General features: G+C 40.7%; 2 protein-coding genes across 3 annotated transcripts in view; one reads left to right on the forward strand and one right to left on the reverse strand.

Annotated features, from left to right (window-relative positions):
* myo10 (myosin X) overlaps nt 1-9293 on the forward strand; it is an 89381-nt gene extending 80088 nt beyond the window's left edge. For both annotated transcript variants that reach the window (XM_017433580.3, XM_017433581.3), the window contains exons 26-41: nt 105-225; nt 405-648; nt 800-895; nt 1037-1130; nt 1661-1716; nt 1800-1942; nt 2163-2354; nt 2439-2596; nt 2690-2813; nt 3626-3923; nt 4001-4208; nt 4952-5088; nt 5173-5293; nt 5649-6125; nt 6204-6395; nt 6490-9293. In XM_017433580.3, the coding sequence (XP_017289069.1) occupies nt 105-225; nt 405-648; nt 800-895; nt 1037-1130; nt 1661-1716; nt 1800-1942; nt 2163-2354; nt 2439-2596; nt 2690-2813; nt 3626-3923; nt 4001-4208; nt 4952-5088; nt 5173-5293; nt 5649-6125; nt 6204-6395; nt 6490-6600 (2772 nt within the window). In that variant the 3' untranslated portion in view covers nt 6601-9293. The remainder of the gene's footprint in view (nt 1-104; nt 226-404; nt 649-799; nt 896-1036; nt 1131-1660; nt 1717-1799; nt 1943-2162; nt 2355-2438; nt 2597-2689; nt 2814-3625; nt 3924-4000; nt 4209-4951; nt 5089-5172; nt 5294-5648; nt 6126-6203; nt 6396-6489) is intronic.
* Nucleotides 9294-10365: 1072 nt separating this feature from the next.
* On the reverse strand, nt 10366-21597 carry march11 (membrane-associated ring finger (C3HC4) 11). Its single transcript, XM_017433565.3, has 4 exons — nt 20766-21597; nt 15878-16033; nt 14002-14194; nt 10366-13167 (listed from the first exon to the last, which is right to left on the reverse strand). The coding sequence occupies exons 1-4, from the start codon at nt 21090-21092 to the stop codon at nt 12845-12847; spliced, it is 999 nt and encodes a 332-aa protein (XP_017289054.1). The 5' UTR covers nt 21093-21597; the 3' UTR covers nt 10366-12844.
* Nucleotides 21598-21650: the final 53 nt, after the last annotated feature.

Raw genomic sequence — 21650 nt, forward strand, 5'->3', positions numbered from 1 at the left:
GCTGCACGAGAGGGCATAGCTCCTTTTTTTTATATAAAACAAACATTTATTCACCCAGTTTTAAACTGTGGTATAAGTGCTAAATCCTTCCTGTTTTATTGCAGTTTGAGGACAGCGAAGATGACTTTGACAGGTTCGACACAGATGACGAGTTATCGTACCGCCGGGACTCTGTCTACAGCTGTGTCACTCTCCCGTACTTCCACAGCTTCCTCTTCATCAAAGGTAACCCTCTTGTTTTAGTCGTGCAAATCCCGATTCAGATTCACATTATTATTCCTGAATTTGTTTTAACTTCTCTGCATGTTTTTTACAATCTAACTACTCTGCAAACTTTAGCTATTCTTATATCAAAACGAAGCACTGTAGCAGAGAAGAATGTCACAGTTTTTCTCCATCATCAGGTGGCCTGATGAACACGTGGAAGCGCCGTTGGTGTGTTCTGAAGGACGAGACCTTCCTGTGGTTCCGGGCCAAGCAGGAGGCGCTGAAGCAGGGCTGGCTGCACAAGAAGGGAGGCGGCTCATCGACGCTGTCCCGTCGCAACTGGAAGCGCCGCTGGTTTGTGCTGCGGCAGAGCAAGCTGATGTACTTTGAGAACGACAGCGAGGAGAAGATGAAGGGGGTCCTGGACATGCACAATGCCAAGTAAGATATATATATAAAACTATCTGTTCGTCCTGTTGGCTAAATAACCAACAGGACATGAAAAGAGCTAAAGAGAGAAGAAACTTTGCAGAGACTTTGACCTTTAAACATTCAAACAAGGACTAAAAATTTGAATTGTTGTAATCTTCAGAGAAATTATTGATAACACTGGGAAGGAGAATGGAATCAACATTGTGATGCCAGAGAGAACCTATCATCTTATTGCAGAGTCTGCTGAGGATGCCAGGTAAATTATTTCTTAATCATATTCTCTACAAACTCCTAAGAATAACTTAATCCATGTAGCCCCTGAAAAAACAAGAACAGAGATTATAAATTGATCACTCTTTCAATCTGAAATGTAACGATGGTGTCTCCATGGTTACAGCCAGTGGTTCAGCGTGCTGAGTCAGGTCCACGGCGCCACAGAACAGGAGATCAGTGAGATGCACGATGAGCAGGCCAATCCTCAAAACGCTGTGGTGAGTAGTGCAAATGCACCAAGACACAAAGCATTCTGGGAAACAAGGTGAATACTCGCTTTAAAAACATAGTCCTCATTTGTGTTTTGTAATAACAAGATATGAATGTTTGTTTTTCTTCATAACTTAAGGTACAATAGCTTTTACACCCTTGTCTGTCAGTTGGCTGTGGCAGCCATCTTGAATTGGGGTTACTCCAAATGGCAATGAGTTGTAGACGTACAAGCAGTGATTACTTTCTGAGAGTTTCATGAAAATTCATCCATCGGTTAATGAGATATTTTGCTAACTATGCAGACACACGATTATCGCTCTGTCTTAGGCTTCAGCAGTGGGATATTAAACTTTCCTGGCACCAAAAAAAGCTAAGATCTATACATTCAGCCTGTTTTTTCTCTAATTAAATGTTGTATTTCTGTTTTTGTCCTTGTAGGAGTGTATGAATGTGATAATTGGTTTCCAGGGAGCAAAGGTCAAACTTCTTATCCTCAGTTTGAACACTGTTACTGATCCCTCTCTTGTCTTCTCAGGGAACGCTTGACGTGGGAATGATCGATTCGGTTTGTGCGTCAGATAACCCAGAAAGGTAAGGAGCCTCATAACAGATTCAGATCCTGCCTTCATTCAAATCTAAAACTATAAACAAACCAAATCTGTGTTGTGTTCCAGGCCAAACTCTTTTGTCATGATTACGGCAAACCGCGTATTGCACTGCAACGCCGACACACCCGAGGAGATGCACCACTGGATCACTCTGCTGCAGCGCTCCAAAGGAGACGCACGTGTCGATGGACAGGAGTTCATCATTCGAGGTAAGGTTTCCAACTCAAGATCATTATCATAGAAAAGTTTTACATTTGTGTCTTTTTTGTGCAATTATTTACAACGTTAACATCTGCAAAAAGACAAATTACAAGTTTAACTGCAATAAGGAGCTTTATTCTGAAGGTTTTGAAAGCTGCTGCTGTGTAGGTTCATGTAGAAATACAAAAATTCAGCTTGAAGAAGTAGCTGATATTTTGTTTTCTTCAGGTTGGTTGCATAAAGAGATGAAAAATAGCACCAAAGCGTCATTGAGGCTGAAAAAACGATGGTTCCTGCTTACCCACAACTCCCTGGACTACTACAAGAGCTCGGAGCGTAATGCCCTGAAGCTGGGGACCCTGGTGCTGAACAGCCTCTGCTCGGTGGTGCAGCCAGACGAGAAGGTCTTCAAAGAGACGGGTAAGACCAGGAAACATCCTGAGAAGGATTTACAAGCCTTCGCTCGTGTTGTTTAACCCTTCCTGTGCTGTTGCTACCTGACAGGCTACTGGAACGTGATCGTGTATGGCCGTAAACACTCGTACAGACTCTACTGTAAGCTGCTGAATGAAGCCACACGCTGGGCCAACTCCGTGCAGAACGTCATCGACTCTAAAGCACCCCTCGACACGCCCACCCAGCAGCTCATCCAGGACATCAGGGTAGGAGAAAAGAAACAGTCTCATTTTTTTGTCATTAGCTGCAGAGAAGTGTTTAAAACTCTTACTAAAGTTGGGATTCTGTGCCGTCTGCAGGAGAACTGTCTGAATTCTGAGGTTGTGGAGCAGATCTACAAGAGGAATCCCATTCTCCGTTACAGCCACCACCCGCTGCATTCACCGCTGCTGCCCCTGCCCTACGGAGACATCCACCTCAGTGGTGAGACACAGAAACAGAGCAAATGCATATCACCCGCTGCCTTTCATGCCAGAATTTTAAACTGAAATAATCTTAAAGTGAGTTCTAGTTTGCTTTTTAATTTATAGATTACCATGTAAGCTTTTATTTTTATTGCATCTTTAAGTTAAAAAAAAGGCTGGTTAAGTCATGTTCATGTAGAATTTAACCAATTTTTATCTGGAAAGTAGAAAATGGGGACTGTGCTTCCTTAAACAGACTACCGTAATTTCCGGACTATAAGCCGCTGCTTTTTGCACAAGCTTTGAACCCTTCAGCTTATGGTCCGGTGTGGCTTTTCAATGGATTTTTAATGATACTTTAAGAGGATTTGTTTTGGTTTGTTCCGCTGTTGTACGGCACTACTTTGCATGGCGGATGGACATGTGTCTGATCACATGCCCTTCCGCCAGGCAAAGTAGTGCCATACAACAGCTGACCAAACCAAAACAAATCCTGTTATGATATCACAAAAATCATAAAAAATCCATAGAAAAGCCGCACCGGACTATAAGCCGCAGGGTTCAAAGCTTGTGCAAAAAGTAGCGGCTTATAGTCCAGAAATTACGGTACTAAAAGAAACCAAGAAATCTTAACAGATATAAAATGATCAACTGGCTAAAAGTGAACTTCTAAGATAGCTTTAAAGCCTACTGTACTGAATTTAAAGACACTTTAATTATTATTTTTTTTATCATAACAGTCTTGTATAGGTGAATAAAAACTTTGGGCCAAACATAACTACACCCAAGTTGACTTCATCATATTAATCACAAACCACCTTTTTCTCTCAGCTTCAAAGACCAGGACCTACACAACTCTGCAGGATGAAGCCCTGAAGGTGTTCAGTTCTCTGCAGCACCTGGATGGAGTGGCTGACCCTGGTCCCATCATCCAGGGCATCCTGCAGACCGGCCAGGAGCTCAAAGCTCTGCGTGATGAGCTCTACTGCCAGCTGGTCAAACAAACCACACGGCCGCCTCAGCCTGGTAGTCCTGGGAACCTCTGCCACTGGAAGATCCTGGCCTGCATGTCCTGCACCTTTGTCCCCTCAAGGAGCATACTCCGATACCTCAAGTTCCACCTGAAAAGGTGAGCGACAGACAGATTCCAAGGTCAGGCTTATAAACCATATAAATAGATGTGACAGTAGTGTAATCTCTCTGTAGGACTCGAGAGCTCCTCCCCAGCTCAGAGATGGATCGATACGCCGCCTTCGCTCTCGACTCTTTGAAGAAGACTCGAGTCAGGGAGAACGTGCCGTCGCAGGAGGAAATCCGCTCCATTGTGGCCCGACAGGAGATGAGCACCACGGTTCACTGCCACGGAGGGGGCTCCTGCAAGATCACAATCAACTCTCACACCACTGCAGGAGAGGTAGGTTGAAATTTACCACCTGGTATGTACAGTTCTAAAAATATTGCTCCACTGCTAAGAGGTGATAAATCATTCTACTATAAGAAAATTATTTAACTAAAAAGTGAGAACAACTCCGCTAAGCAACAAAGAGGCAAAACAGAAGTTCTTGTCTCAAACCTGTGAGTAAAAATATCCTGATTCATTTAGGGATTCAGTTTTAACTAAAATAAAATCTGGGAAGTCCCATAAGATACTGGTTAGTTAGGGTTGTAAAAGTACAAAAAAAAAAAAATACTTTCAGTAAAGTTGAAGGAATGTATTTTGCCTGCTGCCTTAGTAAACTACACTAACACAGCAGATTTTAGCTCAGTATCTGTAAAATTAAATGCATTATAGCCATTTTTCTGTTTGCTGAAATATTTTAAACTATGGGAGCCATCTTGAATAAGGTTAACACTAAATATTAATTAGTTGTATATATATACATCCACTGGGTCATCATAATTGGCTAACAAATAAAATGAGCACACGGTCACTCACCTTTCATGGTTGCAAGCGATAAAGTTTCCATGTTGCTGTTTGGATAAAACAGAATCATTAGATCAAGAAAAGCAGCTTTGATTTTTAGTTTAGTTTTGGACACAAAGCAGACCTTTAAGATTTTCTTTCTAGAAGACTGATATTGTTTTTATCTCACATGGTTTATAATCTGAAAGATTAATTGCAGATATATTTGATGTTTGTTTTTTACCATGTGTCAGGTGGTAGAGAAGCTGATCCGTGGTCTTGCCATGGAGGACAGCAGAAACATGTTCGCTCTGTTCGAACACAACCACACCACAGAAAAGGCCATCGAAAGCCGCATGGTGGTGGCCGATGTGCTCGCAAAGTTCGAAAGGTAAATGCATCTCCTAGTGTTTGAGTGTAACAAAGGATTTCTGTCCTGTTGCCACTAATAACGCTGTACATCTGTGGTCTGCAGACTTTCAGCGAGCCCGGAGGAAACCAGCACCGGCTGGAAGTTGTACTTCAAACTCTACTGCTTCCTGGACACTGACAGTGTTCCTACAGACAGCGTCGAGTTCGCCTTCATGTTCGAACAGGTAAATATTCTGGGATCATAGTGCACCTGCAGCTGGAAATTACTGATTGTTATATGCTTTAGAAAATAAACTAAAATCCTTTTAGTGCCTAACCAGCAGCCTAAGTTTAAAAAAATATTGTTTTTTTATTAAACTTGATGACTCTAGCCTGTAATTTAATTATTAATTTCAAGACAGACTTCTCACATCACGTTTTCCTCTCTTGTTCACTCCTCCACTCAATAATGTAGTGGGGTTTGTATTCAACAAAAGAGAAGTTGACTGTATTTGAAGAAGTACTGTCAGATGGAAATATGTAAAAGTAAGCCTGTCCCTAAAGAGTTTCACTGGAATAGATTTGTTCTTACCTTCTAAGGCTCACGAGGCGGTGATTCGAGGTCACTATCCTGCCCCCGAGGAGACTCTTCAGTTCCTGGCTGCCCTGAGACTTCAGTACCTCCTGGGTGACCAAAACTCCCAGCTCAGCATCCCAGAGATGGGCCAGGTGTTCCCTTTGGCTCGGCTCCGGACCCGGGTGCAAAACTCTGCCAAAACGTTCACTCCGGGCACTGGCTCGGTGGCCGACCGCTCGGGAACGTTCGAGAGAAAACGCTCTAGCTTTCTGGAGGGAACGCTGAGGCGGAGCTTCAGGAGCGGCTCGCTGAGTCGGCAGAAACTGGAGGAGGAGAACAGCCTGGAGGTGTGGATGAGGGAGGAGGAGGCGGCGGTGAAGACCAGCGTGATGGAAAAGTGGAGGAAACTGCAGGGGATGAACCAAGAACAGGCCATGGTGAAATATATGGCACTGGTGAAGGAGTGGCAGGGATACGGATCCACCCTCTTCAATGTTGAGGTGAGGGGGGAACAGGATGATTAAACCTTGAACAGCCGTCACCTTTTGTCCATTTATGCTAATTTTCTGTGATTTCAGTGTCGGGATGGAGCGTTCCCCTCAGAGCTGTGGTTAGGAGTGAGCAGAGAGTCCATCTCGGTGTACAAACGAGGGGAGCTGTGGCCTCTGGAGGTCTTCCCCTACGAGCAGATCCTTTCCTTTGGAGCCCCACTGCCCAACGCCTACAAGATAACTGTAGAGGGTCGAGAACTGGTTTTCGAAACACAGATGGTTGGTACTGCATTACAAATACTCAGTTCTTTTTTGTTTAGAAGTTACAGTTTCCAAAATCAAGCTTCATATTTGCTCCTCGTCTCGTCTGCAGGTCATGGACATCGCCAAACTCATGAAGGCGTACATCAGCATGATCGTCAAGAAGCGCTACAGCAACTGTCAGTCTGTTAGCAGCCATGGAAGCCAGTCTAACGCCTGGTGAAATCTGCCTTTTAGCCTTTGTCTTTAAGGCCATGTGCCTGACTGCAACTGGAGGGGCAAGCGTGGACGCTGATCCTCAGCGCTCTGGGAAAAAACAAGAAAACATCTCATCACATTTGATGTCACAGGGGCTCTGAGAGCTGGAGATGAACCATGGTGCTCTTACTCAAAACTTCACACATCTATTTAAACACCCTGGAGTGGTGAGTGCCAAACTCTGAGTGCATGTTGTGTCGACAACTGAAGCTACACCTCAGTGCAACACAGCTGCCAAGTTCTGAAATTTTAGCATTGTATTTACAATAGGTTTAGGTGGGTAGATGCTACACTGTATTTATAACATAACTACCAGTTCTAGACCAGTCATTGTTGTAAGACGTTTTGGTATAAATAATTGCTTTTATGCCCCGAGTCCTGTTACAGACCACTGTGAAAAAGCTGAAGAGACGGTAGACGAGTGAGACCAAAGAAATGCAGTCATGTAAAAAAATCTACAATTTCAACAGTGTCTCAGTCCTTAAAGGTGTTAATGCTCCTGATCAGGTTTGACGGCTATTTCTTTGAAAAAGAAAAACATGCAGAACAAACTAAGTCCAAGCCTGACAGGTTTAGTGGAATACATGAAATCTGACCATCCTTACATGCATGCACCAATGAGACCAGGACAAAAGGTCAATCAGAGGTTATTTCAGCTCGGCTGCCATCGAGAATGACGGTGTTTGTGAAAAGCAGCAAATATTAGCACTCATGTCAACAAGACTCCTAATATCTGCTGCTTTTTTCAAGATGTCCATCACCAATGGCAGCTGAGCAGAACAACTGACCTCTGACCTTTCTAGGCCCGGTCTCAAAGGTGCCTGCATGTAATGATGTTTGTATTCGTCAAAGATTAAGAAAACTAAACCACTTTGAATGATGCTTTTTAAAGCTGACTGTGGTTTACAGTCTTTTCTGATGATTGAAGACAAAGTTACATTTAACAGCATTTAGTTTTCATGTCAGCTGTTTAAACATTGAGCTAAAACAAACCTAACATTAAAATTATTTCAATATGAGCAGACAATAATGAGAAAAGGTAAAAAACAATCATAAATTTGGTAAAAAATAGACTTTGTTTCTCCTACCAAAGAAAATCAGCTGATTTTTTTTTACCACTATCTAGATTTATTTTGATTTCTTTTTTAAATTGACTTTTACAAAGTTGAGCTATCATGTTTTGTTTTTTTCCCTGATGCTCAAACCTTGTGACTCAACAGTGATGTTTTGTAAGATAAACAGTTTAAGGTATGTGAATGAAAGTTTATAAGAAGAATATACTGATGAGTAGTTTGAATGTAAAATGAAGAAGAAGAAAAAACAGTTTTGCTCTGCTTGGAGAGATTCTCGGTATTTTTCTGTAAATATGCAACCTTTCCTCTTTAAACTGATGTCCTGATAATAAAAAGATCACAAGTGCCTGTTTAAACTAAAGCAGGATGAACTTTTTATTGATCTACTCTTACTTCCGTTACCAGAATCTATAAAAAGGTGCTCCGACGTTCTTTTAACTGCTGATGTATTACAAATTCTGCCAAACGCTCTCAATGGCCACTTTATTAAGTATTGCTAGTATCAGGTTGGACCCCTTTTTGCGTTCAGAGCTGCATTAATTCTTTGAGGCATAGATTCAACAAGATATTAAAAACATTCCTCAGATTCTGGTTCATGTTGACATATTAGCATCACAGTCTGAGAGTATCCCAATCCACCACATCCCAAAACTGAAATCTGGAGTCTGGAGTCCAGTTAATCAAGACTTCAGACCTGGCCATGCATTTCTAATTTCTTATTGCCCAATTTTCCTGTCCTGAGCTGAAGCCCATTTACTTCAATGGACCCTTCAGACCTTGGTTGGAACCTGGGTTAATTGAGCTAATGTTGCCTTCCTGTCATCTCCACTGACATCAACATGTCCACACAACTGCAGCTCAGTAGTTTCTCAGATACTCAGACCAACAACCATGCCACAAACTTAAATCCCAATTCTGAGGCTCTGAACTTCAGCACATTTAGAAACCTAAATGCAATATGATTGGTTGATTAGCTGCTTGTGTTAAACAAGTGGATCTAATAAAGTGGCCAGTGAGGAGATGTCTGGCTATGCAAATCATTCACAATCAAGTTTAAAATCTGCTACTTGTTGGAAACAGCTGAAACAAAAACTAAGTCTGAATTTAACTGAGCTGTGAGAAACCCTAACCCTCGTCTTTGCAGTCTAACATTTCTCTGCACCAACTCTTGCAGAACCAGACAATTCTGCAGAGGTTTTTGGCAATCTGAAAGCATCTGTTAAATTTGGATTCAGTCATGAATGATTTGCTCATTTGGACTGTTGGCGGTGTAACATTCCCACAACATTCACTGGAGCGCCGCGGGCGGCAGATCCATCCAAAGATGTGTGCAGGTTACCTCCGCAGTGCCTTCCTGTATATTCTGTACACTTATTTTATTTTACTTGTGTAGATTTCTGACATATTGTGCAATGTTATATAAATATATATTATATAATCATGAGGCTGTACATTTCATACCGAAAGTTTTTGCCTTCTGAATAATCACCACAGAAAATATTTCTTGTATCTTTTGTATCTTTTTAAATCTGTATTAAGTGTTGTGTTGATTTGATAAATCTGCCAATAAAAGATTAAAATTTGACCTGGTTGTTTTTATTAATCATTTAAAAATATATATTTATACAGTTTTAGATTTGGAATACTTTTAAAAAGAATCTAGATTATCAAGATGTTTTTCTCAAGGTTATAAAATTTGAAATAAAGATAATCTAATTGCAGAGAGCACAAGTTGTCATTTTGATTTTCTATTTTAAAGCTAGTCTACTGTTTAACTTGTTGGTATTTGCTTTTAATCAAAGATAACTATCAACTTAAAATTAACAGTTTCAAGTAATTTTACAAAAACTGGTTTTCACTGTAGTGCCTTAAATGGAGCATTTTAAAAGGAATAGTTTAGAGTTTTTGAAGTGAGGTTCTGTGGAAAAGTTAACTGTCTTACCTGGACAGCCAGAAGGTCGCAGGTTCAACACTCAGTTGGGGTGAAGTTCTTCCCGTGCATGCATGAATTTTCTCCTAAAGTCCTAAAAACAAAACAAAAACATGCATGTTAGAATAATTAGAGATTTAAATTGCCTTCAGGAGTGTCTTGTCTCCATGTTGGCACTGTGGAAGGCTGGAAACTTATCCAGGGTGTAGCCCGCCTCTCACCCATGACCCAGAAGAAAACAGATGGATGGATATCTTCCCTGTTAAAGAAAGCTCTTTGATCCTCAAGTTTGGAAAGATACAAATTAGCCTGACTAAAAGTCAAGCAGGTAAAACTCTTGTTCCTAACCTTTTCACAGAACCACAATTCATTTAAGTTTAGCATCAGAAGAAGCTATTAAAGCAAAGATGTCAGTATTTCTCATCAATCTGTGGTACTGGCCTCCTGCCGGCTCTCTGGCTCCCTTTAGTGGCAGCAGAAGGTTTTGTACAATTATTAAGAAATGCCTAATGGTGTTTACTCTGCATGGTGCAGTAAGTTTAACTCACCCTTTTCCATTCGTTGGTTCCTGGTGTGAATACTGGTGATTTCTTCCACGTCAAACAGCTGTAGCCTCTAAAAGTAAATGCATTTAAATTTAATCCAACATTAGGCAAATAACACAAAATGCTCTCTGTGTATACAAATATTCTTTATACATTACAACCATGTTAAAGAAACAAATACAGCCAACAGCAAAGTCACATTCAAGTCATTTCTGTGCTGCACAGAGAGACAGACATTGATCCTCTTAAGGCACCAAAACAATAAAAAGACAAAGGAGGTTGAATCTCAAAGTCATCCAGCACCCCACAACCCAAACACAGCTCAATAGTACACAAAGAAAGTTCCCAAAAACTGTATTTCTACCAGCATAAACAATCTGAGATTCAGTCTGTTTTCAAGCAAAACACAGGTTGATATTTCTGAATATTCCAGCATTCAAAACATGTAAGAACTTACAATCATTTTATGAATAAAATTTAATATTCTGACATCTATTTATTTGTGCTCATTTGTGTCCACCTCAACTGCAGAATCTTATTTTCTGTGTCATACTTTTAGATTTGTATAAAACAGAATTCATTCATCACATAGATTTTATAGAAAGATCCTGTTTTATGTTCTTCAGTAAAGAAGCAAATCTACAATTCCTACAAGAGCAGCATGTTAATGTGCCATCAGTGAAGTTTTTAGAACAAGTGGGGCAGATAGAGTGAAGCTAGAACTGCTGAAAACTGGTTGTGTTAGACTCCACATGAAGCCACAAGTCACCATATTTAGACTGGAAGCTTAACAGTGTGACATGTGGTGGAACACCCTGATCTGGTTCAATCTAAAAGGTGTTTTGGAATCATCACTTAATGACCACCAACAGTTTGACAAAGTTTTAGCTTCATATCTCTGTTACTATTTGCAATTCATCAATAGAAGTGGTGTTTTATATCACTGTAGACCATTTTCTTCTTTGTATTGTAAAGAATACTTTGGATAAATACAGAAATTCATCAATAAATCTAAAAAAACTATTTCCCCAAAAAGCAAAAAGTATTTTGCACATGGACCACCATTACTGAAGGATGCCTGTAAAGCTCTTCATAGAAATTATGTGCCTTCTCTGAATTAACCCTACAACCTTTATGACTTTTAGCTTTTTGTGCATTTAAAATTACAGTTTTACAAGGCCTGCTTCTGAATAAATACTAAAACCTTAAAATGTGCATATTATGGGCAATTTACAGTCTGTCTTTAACATATTCTGTAATAAGTTCAGGAAACCTCTGCATGAAAGTTTGCAGGTTCTAGTCTGACAAATATCCTGTTTAGCATTTAGGTGTGCAACAATCAAACTGTCAGATTTATTTAAGCTGAAAACTGAACAACCTGCTTAGTTGTTAACAAAAACGGGGGATGGGGGGGTAAATCCAGAAGACTGGACTCAGGGCTATGAAAAGTAGAGGGCCGGGGCTAATTTGCATGTTTTTATACTTCACAGAATACTAAACGAGCCAAAAGTACAAAGTGTTAAAAGGACTGACTTGCCTTTAGGTCAGCAGTGTCCTTTCCTTTTGGAGGGCCACTATCCTGCATGTTTTAGTTGCTTTTCTGCTCTTCAGCATGTCTTCAAGTTCTGCAGGAGCTTGTTAATCACTCAGTCATTCAAATCAGGTGTGTCAAAGCAGAGAAACACCCAAAACATGCAGGATGGTGGCCCTCGAGGACCAAGATTGGACACCACTGGTTTAGGGGTTTATTCAAATACCTAAAAAAGGCCTTTAATGACAATTGTATTTTAAACTATGAGTAAGGATACTGCATGCAAAACACCACTAGTCCACATTTTATTTCTGGTCTCAGTTCACAGTGCTGTAAGTCTGAGTAGACCCTGACGAAGTCCTCGATTTATTTAAAATAAAAATTCTTGGCACTAAAGATAGTAAACATCCTAGAATCTTACTTTGTTCTTGTTTGTGTCTTTATCATCATGTGAGAATTAAATCCTCACTAGTGTAACTTTAGAAGCTGCTCTCCTGCCAACAACAAGCGTCTTTTCAGAAAGAAACCAGATTTGGAACAGATCTTAAAAATCAGTGGTTAATTTCCAGAAGAATTTCACTTAAATACTGTAATTCATCTGTTTAAGATTTTTTTCTTCAAACTACAGTATTTTTTTCAGAACTTTTACAATAGTTTTATTTCACAATGCAGCTTTTGGGAGCTGTGGTACTAAAAATTCAGTTTTTAGTATTTAAAACATTTTAAAACACTTAACATGATGGTAATTAAAGCCTGAAAAATAAAATAATCAGATCAGCTTAGCAGGGAACTTCAGCAGCTCCACTCCTGTAGTGACCATTAACTCTCATACTGTCAACAGTCCTTTTGCAATTAAGATGTAAAACAGAAGCAGGTTTACCTCCATCTTTGTTACACGAGTGCTGCAGAATGGTCTGAAAAAAAAAGTAGATTTTTTTAACTTAAAGATGTAATTTAATTGACAGAGTTGAGATTGAGGACCGGCCCCAGTGAGAAGAAACTCATTTTGAAAACATTTGGCAACCAGAAAAGCTGACAAAGGACAAACTGTAAATGCATAAAACTCCCCAGCTTAACTAAAATTCATGTTAACACCAAGTCATCTTTTTTTTTTTGTTCCTGGTTGGTGTTCACACTGATGTTACACGAATCACAACCTCTCCTGAGTCCGCGTCCTGGCTGAGGTTGTTTCGGCTCACCAGCCCGGGGCAGAAAGGTGCCAGACAGAGGCAGGTCCACGGCTGGGACCCGAGCTGGGTGGGGTGCAGGGGGCCGCTGGGCCCAAAGGTGGTCAGAGGTAACCACAGCGTCCTGGGGCCCAAGGAGGAGTGGCCAGTGCTCGTCTCCTCCATGTCCTTGGCCTTGTCGTAACTTTGAACGTCCCAGTGCAGATTCACCGCCCGCCAGCGCATGAAGACGTTGTACACCGCCACCCCCTCGTGGACAATCAGTCCTGTTGCAACGACACAACCTTCGGTTAAAATAGATTTGATACTGTTCCCGTAACACTACATAGCAGTACATAAATTAAGCAATAAACAGATTAACTTACATTGTTGGAGAAAAAAAAAAAAAGTAAAACCTGTTGGTTCATAAAACGGTAAATTCAAAGTTCAAATTGAACTACAGCAGAATCAAACTCCTCATAAACATTAAAAAGGTGCAAAGTTCTTCTCTCCATGTTTGTATTTGTAATTATTTCTATCACCAACATGTGTTTTTCTTTGATTTTCTTCTGATAGAAACTACATTTGGACCAGTCATTCTGTGTTTGAGTCTTTTTCTTGTCCTCTCAAACTCCAGCCGGTTGAGACAGATGACCATCCTGAGCCTGGTTCTGGTTCTGGTTCTAGTTCTGGTTCCTTCCTGTTAAAAGGGAGTCTTTTCTTTCCACTGTCACCAATATGCTGCTCAGGATGAGAGATTAGGACTAAGTAAAGATTCAACTCAAGCTGTTGGCTTCCTTGGATAAATAACCTTTACCAATTATTCTTTTTATAAATGTATGTAAATGTTTTTGGACTTGTTGTGAATTGGTGCCATATGAATAAACTGAATTGAATTGAATAACTTGGCAGGCCGTTTGCTGGAGCCTGACAAAAAGTAAATGTAGAATTTAAAATAAATTTTTCTTATGTTTTGTGGGTTAGAGAGGGTTATTAATCCTGCCCAAATGTAGTGCACATGTTTACTGTATGTATCCACACTGGACAAAATGAGCACATGCACCTTTTCTGTATTTTATACACCAATGAGCTCCAGAAAATATTTTTTCTTTTATACTGACCCACACAGACCAGGTCCATGAAGCCGTACATGCCGTAACAGATCTGGAAGAGGACGTCGCGGCGCTGCCAAATGGCCTGCGGGCTCAGAGCTGACCACAGCAGCCAGGAGATGCTGGCCACCAGGAAGAGAGAGCCCAGGAAGACAGCAATGATCTGCACCTTCTCCACCAGGGTGATGGTGATGGACTGCCACTGAAGATGGGAGAGGGAATGAATATAAAACAAGCTTTAAATACAGGTCGCTTGTTTGTACTTTCTTAGAATTAAGTTTTATTTCCATCTCCTACAGGTGTCCATTGATAAAGATCCTACAAGCAAATTTCAACACATTTAAACTAATAAATTAACATTTGAGCATTAATGTGCTCTAAAGACAGCTCAATGAAACAAGACCTTTTAAAAAAACTCTAAATTCCTAAAAGGTTCATCCTAACCTTTAATTAATATTTTTCTCTTTCAGGCCTGCAGCTGAATCTGATTTAGCTCGTCTCTGTTGGGCTTAAACTCTGATCAGGAACAAAGTGCCGAGTTACAAAAAGCACTATGACCAATGGGAAAATCACCAAGAGGAAGTAAAGAAAACAGGGAAAATGGAAGGAAATGCAATGTGTCAAACTAATCTGTGAGGTGAAGCAAAATCAGTACAGCGAAAGTAAATGGGTAAAAACAGAAAGCACAAAATAAAAAAGGTAACAAAAGATGAATAGGAAGCAAAAAAACACATAAAAGACTTCAGACTGAAAGAAACTGCAGCTCTGTGTTCGTTTACTCTGCCAGAGACTCAACTTCCATCTGGAGCAGATAGAAAAAGCCCCGAATGTTCCTCAATGGAAAAAACAGAACAAAAAAATCCCTTAATGTTAAAGACGTTTTTGAATGAGCCCCAATGTGAACCATTTCTGCCATTTTTCAGATTTTTTACATTTTAAGACAACAGAAAAGTTTGTTTATTGATAAAATTTACCAACTGAATTATGAAGGCCTTTATGAGTCCAAACTATATTTGTGAAAAATTAAAAAGTATTCCACTTTGAAATGATAAAGCAGGTATTCACATCCTGGTAAATAATTTGAACAAACAAAAAAACAAAAAGGACAATTAAATATTTCATTGTGGCTTAATGAATTTTCTTTCAATTACTTTAACTTTTAAGAAGCTTTTATAAAAGACAAGCCATTAAGTCTAATTTTCATTGTTCTCAGAATAACTTGTCATGTCTTTGCCTGATTACAATAACTCATAACACACCAACATGTTTGTAAAACTGTGTTTTCTCCTCAAATTATAAAGTCCTAACAAACTATTGATTGATATGTTAGTTCCTTGTCTTAATAATTCACTCTCTTGCAGACATTTAATCCACTTATTGCAGAAAACTGAATGTGAGAGCTGCTGCAATTAGCTTTTTTTATTGTGATTCTAAAAATAAACCATTTCCATGTTAGTTTTAGTCAAAGCTACAGAAAGCTGCTGCTGAGGAACAAAAAACTGCCCCAGAGCCACAGGTTGCAGACCCCTGCTCCAAACCAAGATAACTCCGGTTCCTGTCTGGTTATTTTACTCCAAACATCAGTTTTTAAAAAAGTGATTTGTCATATCAGGATAAACTACTGCACTGGAAAACTTGCAGGCTTGACCTTCATTTACAACAGAAAATAAATGAAGTTCAGGTTGCAGCTTTAACAATGTGGGACAGTTTGTTCTGCTTCGTTGGATTTGTTTCTCCATCCACTCCACACTTGTTTCAGCAGATTAATATGCAAGGTAACTCTTTGTTTTCAGTCTATTCAACATTGAAACCCTTTTTAAATTGGTTAAATTAGCGTAAAAAGGTTCAAGTCTGTAGCCGAAGCAGCTGTGTAAAGTACCTTTACCTGCCATGGTCTCTTCAAGTTGATGGCGATGACCTGGAAGCGGTAGCAGCAAAGTTCACAGGTCCAGCAGCCTCGCTCGCTGATCCACTTCAGCAGACACTGCTGGTGGGTGTACCGTACCGATCCGTCACACCGGCACGGGTTCAACAGGTCACCCTGGAGACCAGGAAAAATAAAGTAAGGTAAACTGTGGACACTGACTGGACTTTAACCTGAACCCTAAATGATGGACAAAACTTTAAGCAAACCAGTGCTTCCTTTTGTTTTTTTACACTTGCTGGATTTTTCAACAACAAAAAGCTGAACTGGTAAATCCTGAATACAAGCGGCTAAAATGAGCTTCCTTTGTGGGCGGCCGGGCTCAGACTTAGAGATAAGGTGAGGATCATCATCCGGGGGGAGCTCGGAGTAGAGCCGCTGCTCCTCCTCTTTAAAAGGAGTCAGTTAAGGTGGTTCAGGCATCTGATTAGGATGCCTCCTGGACGCCTCCCTTTGGAGGATGTTTTGGGCCTGTCCCACTGGGAAGAGACCTCGAGGCAGACAAAGAACTCTCTGGAGGGATTAAATATCCTCTCTGGTCTGGGAAAATCTTGGGATCCCCCAGGAGGAGCTGGAGAGAGGGAGGTCTGGGTTTCTCTCCTGGACCTGTTGCCTCCGCGACCCGACCGCGGATACGTGGGAGAAGATGGATGGATGGATGGAAAAGTGGTAAGTGGAAAACATTATGCAACAATCAGAGTGCATACAAACAGAGTTTAGCCTTCTGGTGCATCCTGCTCTCTGCATGCAGTCACAACCCTGTTTCATGGATTAATGAGTTAGTTAAAAATCTAATGTTTTTAAGAATCACCGTTTTTACAGCAATAATATTTTTTTTACAAAATATGGAAGTAAAAAGGAAAATAACTCATAAAAAGATTTCTTATCCACTCCTATACAAAGAGATTAGAAGACCTAATGATAAAAGTAAACTGATCTATGAAGATATTTTTAAAGGTTTTTTGCATTTTTGAGAATTTAACCTGCTCTAATTACAGAAACTCAGAAACTTCGGTTAGGAATCTTTTTAAGCAAAAACCCGTTAGCAGCCTTCTCAAAGATATTTTGGTTTATTTCCTGAGGAAACAGGACATCCATCTTTGTAAGCACTTTGCAGCAGAAACATGTTTAAACTGTTAAAATGTAGTCAGCAAAAATGAGCTGGATTCATTGACGCCACTTCACAATCTTCTCTGGTACATTTATTTTACCTCATCCTATCATCCAAGTGATAGATTTAAATTTAGTCATTTTAGGATTAGAGGAAGAATAATCTTTGGTCAATAACAAAACCACCAATCCAGGATTATTCAAGCATTCATTCTCATGATCAGAGTGTCAACTATCCTTTTGTCCAGAACTCCTTGTTTTTCAGCCTCAGTTTGGCTCGTTTTCCTCCGAGCAGGTCATTCATCAACAAAGAGAGAAAATAAAAAAACATGACTTTTTCCACCAGAGGGTCTTACCAATCAATCATCATTTCTCCAAGCTACTACTCTTGCAGATATTAATAACAAAATGTAGCATGACATTAATCATCGCAGCCATATTTATTTATTTTTTCCTCCTGGAGGAATTCCTGAAGGAGACATTGCCTCAGTTCTGACCTGCCGGCTGGGCCGTGAGTGGCATATTAATAGTATATTAAGGTCAGTGGTCAAAGAGCTCATTTTTCATTGTGTCATATTAACCTTGTGGGTTTAAAAGGACCTCAGAGGCTCTTAGCTGAACGGACCGATGCAGGTCAGCCCTCCACTGAGACAGTTTGATAAAACCAACATCAAAAATCACTTCAATCCATCTCTAAATTTTCTGAGGGCATTCTGTGATCTGAAAAACCTGAAGGAAATTGAAAGAAAAACCCTAGACTGTAAAATAGAGCTTTAGGGATTGTAAATGAAAACGTGAAAGTGAAACTAAAGGACTTCATTTAAATGAGAAAGCACAAAGAAAGGCTAACAATGTGATTTTCAGCTGAGAACTGGAGTAACAATGAGCTTCCCCACCAGCAGGAAAGCCATATAAACATTTACAATTAGCTTAATGCATTCATAGATCTTAGGTTTGTCAGTATCTTGCTTTGAAATGACTCTCAATTTTGTCAAAACAGCAAAAACAGGCAGACTTTTCCTCAAGCAGCCTTTAAGTGGCAGTTCTGAACCCTTCAGCTGTATCAGCTCAGAGATGGAAGCTTTCCAACAAGCAAACACTGTAAGTGGACCTCGTTTTGTCCCATAGTCAGAAGTTTCTGTGTACTTGTTTCTGCTCATTTTAGGAACTTCTGATCCTCTACAGTGCCAACAAATCGCTCTTCCACTACAGACACAGAAGTAAATATCCTGCAGCTGTAAAATAATGGCAAAATAACTAAAAATTACCCCTTTTTACTTCACTTCAGACAGCTGTATGTTTTTTCCTTGATTCTACACAGAGCAAAGAAAAGATGCATTTCAATATGCAAATATTTGAGTTAAATATCTCCTACTGCCATGAAAGATCGGCAAGTTAATCAACATTAGCCTGAAGAAAAAACATTAATATTTGGGGTGGTAGTAGCTGAGAGTCATCTCTACCACATTCGTCAAGCGTTAAACAGATCGCACAAAATCTTCAGTTAAAACTTTGGCGTGCAAGGTAGCAGGTGATGAGTGTTCCTTCAAGGATTGACAGTTTCATTAAATAAAGAAATACAATAAGCGTTTAAAAACTGTTCAAGTCTAAATGAACATATTCTGAACCATTAAAGAGAATTAATGGGGTTTTAAAAGCATAAAATACAGTTAAAAGCTGCTAAATTTCATTTGAAAAGTTGTAAAGGTTTTGGTCACGTCTTATCAGCAGGTGGGCTGTGTAGGCGGCCCATTTATGAAAAAATACTGGAATTTAGCTTTTAAATGTTCACTATAGAGTCTGTTTGGGTTTGTTCCTTCTATAATCACTCTAGTACCACTGTGGTGAACAGTTAAAAGAAAAATAACTGATCTTTGGATATAAACGGCCCATTCTACAGGAACAAACAACAATTTGTAGTTTTTTTTTTGAAGAACTCATTACATATAATACACTACATACATTGTTTTGAGTATCACGCTGCATTTTTGCAAATAGTGTCAAATGTTTCTCACAAAAACTTTTAGGATTAATAATTTTTAAGAAAAATGTCACAACCAACAAAGCTTAGAATATGGACTTCCATCTGTAATAAAGTCACTGATAAAAGATCAAGGAACAAGTTTTGAAGCTTGTTTGAATATTTTATCCATTTACCTCAAACAGATAGACAGCCTCTAAATTTGAAAAAAAAAAAAGTTAGACTGTTTCAGTAAATCATAGAAAACCACAACATCCCTTAAAATCCAACTCTAAACAGCTGAAAACAGAAATTAATGCTCAAGTTGAAAGTTTTATCAGCTGCTTTTTAGAATCAGTCAAAAATATTCTTTACCTTTTTAAATCTAACTGTGCTACTTTAAAAAAAGAAAAAGTCTGAACAAAATTCACAACAGCAATCCCCTGATTGGATAAGTTCATCTCTCCTGGTGTTTATTAATGTTCTCGCTCTCAGAAATTTAAATTGAATGCATCCCATCTCCTTCCTTGCACTCTTTTTGATAACCGGTAAGTTTCCCCCGGCCTGCGGCCTCGTATCCCAATCAAATCTGAGTCTGGACCCGGAGGCAGAGTTATTAGATTTGACCGGCTAATAGGCTGTAGCCCACGTTCAAAAGACAGGATATTCACTTTTACTGCCCTGACTCCTCTTTCTCTCTTCCTTCAGCTCTGGCTGCGAGGAATCGTCCCTCATCGGACTCTGCTGTCACGAGCCGGACGGGCCTGCAGAGCATCAGATTTCAGAGATGCTTGGACAGAGTGTCCATTTGTCCCTGCATGTCCACATCTGCTTTCAGGAAGGCCTGCAGACAAACCGGTGCGTCTCTTGGGGATCAGATTTTAAACAGTCGTCATGCACTTCTGATGACATAAAACATCAAGTTTATCTAACAAGAACGTTGTTAAGTTGCTAGGTTTAAAAAATAAAAAGTTGTAATTGTGAAATTTTTCCACTGTTGTAATGTTTTGATGCTATAATTATGAATGCTGTTTCAGCATACAGGTGTTCAAACAATTGATTTGTATGTTTGAAATATGGTCTACAAGTGGACTTAACTTGCCATTTTATCTTATTTATTTACAGTGGAAGAAAATAAGTTATTTTAGTCTCTATCAAGTTTGGCGTTTCCAAACAAACACCTAAAAAGTTTATAAGAGAATGGAAAGTATGCTGGAAATGAAGTCAGTCTTGTCCTGTACACAGTTAAGTGTACAGAGCACACACATTTTCACAGGGGGTCTGTATTTTTTTAAAGAATAAATAAGTTTGACATGTTTTTCAGATTCCCCCCCAACAGATTTGTCAGCTTGTTGCCAGAATCCTCCCAGGACTGACTGAAGGTGGGCAGAGAGAGAGAGAGAGAGAGAGAGAGAACTCTGAACTGAGTTAGGACAGAGATTGAAGTTCTGTGCAGACGTTGTATAAAATGTAAAATAATGTTATTTAGGCTACAAATAGGGTAGAAAGATGTGTTTTTTAATAAACAGTGAGAGCCGACCCCATCTCTCTCTCTCTCTCTCTCACACACCTCCCCCCCGGACTTCAGCACCTCGGACAGCGCAGGTCACATTAAGGCAGACCTTTAATGTGACATTCTTCGTCCTCCCCTGGTCCAGTCAGCAGCACGTGAAGCTGCCACTCAGCAGGTTTGCATCACTTCAATTAGACTGGTTGCTGCCGTCAGCCAATCAGGTGACAGCTCACCTTCAGTCAGATAAGAGCTGTGATGTGTCCTACCTGCTCTGCGCCCTGGAAGCAGATCCTGCAGCTGGGGGTCGGGATGCACGTCTCGCTGCTGCAGTTTGAATGCATCACCTTGCAGGATCGACCCCCGACCGCTCCTTCCTCACTGGAGGAGTTCCCCCCGTTGACCTCCACGTTAAATTTCTCAGCGTCAGCCTCCTCCTCCTCTTCTTCCTCTCCTCGCTGTGCTCCGTCCAGTCCGTCAGGGTGCGGACGTCCTTGGGAGCGGAGCGGTTCGCTCTCCTCCCAGCTGTGGGTGACAGCCGAGCCTCCCTTCTCCTCCCCGCACGCTGGCCCCGCATCTCCCTCCTCTGCGCTCATAATCCGACGCAAAGTGGAGAGAAAATTGCATAGATGCTCCCCGACAGGCAGCGCTGCGACGCAGAGACGCGGACACGCCTCGGCTCCGTGCTCCTGAAGCCGAACCTACAGACTGGTACCGAGCTGCACATCAGCAGGCGGACCGTCGGTGGGCTGGAACCGCCTCGTGCGCTCCGGAGAGCCGGGGACCATTTCCATGCAGCCTCCGTGCATCGCAGCGACACTTCCCGGAACACCTAAATCCCCTCTCTTCCTCTTCCTCCTCCTCAGCCACCACGCGCTGAAATAACCCCTGAATGAGGCAGAAAGTCTCCTGAACGGACCGGAGTCCCTCACATGAGCCGAGGAGCGAAGCTGCAGCTGTCTGCGCCCTCAGGAAGCAGCAGAGAGCCTTTCTCTGCGGAAATGACCAATCAATCACATTATTAGCCCATTAATCTGATGGAGGAGATGAGTTTCCTGAACCAAACAAGCTGCACGCTGCTCACAGCTGCCTCCCCATCAGTCTGCTCCTCAGAATATCTGATGAGGTGAGACGTGGCGACCCGCAGCCCCCCC

This window comes from Kryptolebias marmoratus, linkage group LG20 (assembly GCF_001649575.2).
Source record: "Kryptolebias marmoratus isolate JLee-2015 linkage group LG20, ASM164957v2, whole genome shotgun sequence".
Classification (NCBI taxonomy): domain Eukaryota; kingdom Metazoa; phylum Chordata; class Actinopteri; order Cyprinodontiformes; family Rivulidae; genus Kryptolebias; species Kryptolebias marmoratus.

Bases quoted from the DNA above. Each gene is read 5' to 3' on its own strand.
- march11 (XM_017433565.3), bottom strand. From the start codon at position 21,092: ATGAGCGCAGAGGAGGGAGATGCGGGGCCAGCGTGCGGGGAGGAGAAG. The intron at 14,195-15,877 runs GTAAAGGTACTT...TCCCATCTTCAG, and splicing joins ACTTGAAGAGACCATGGCAG to TGGCAGTCCATCACCATCAC. The intron at 13,168-14,001 runs GTCAGTATAAAA...TCGTTGCAACAG, and splicing joins CATGGACCTGGTCTGTGTGG to GACTGATTGTCCACGAGGGG.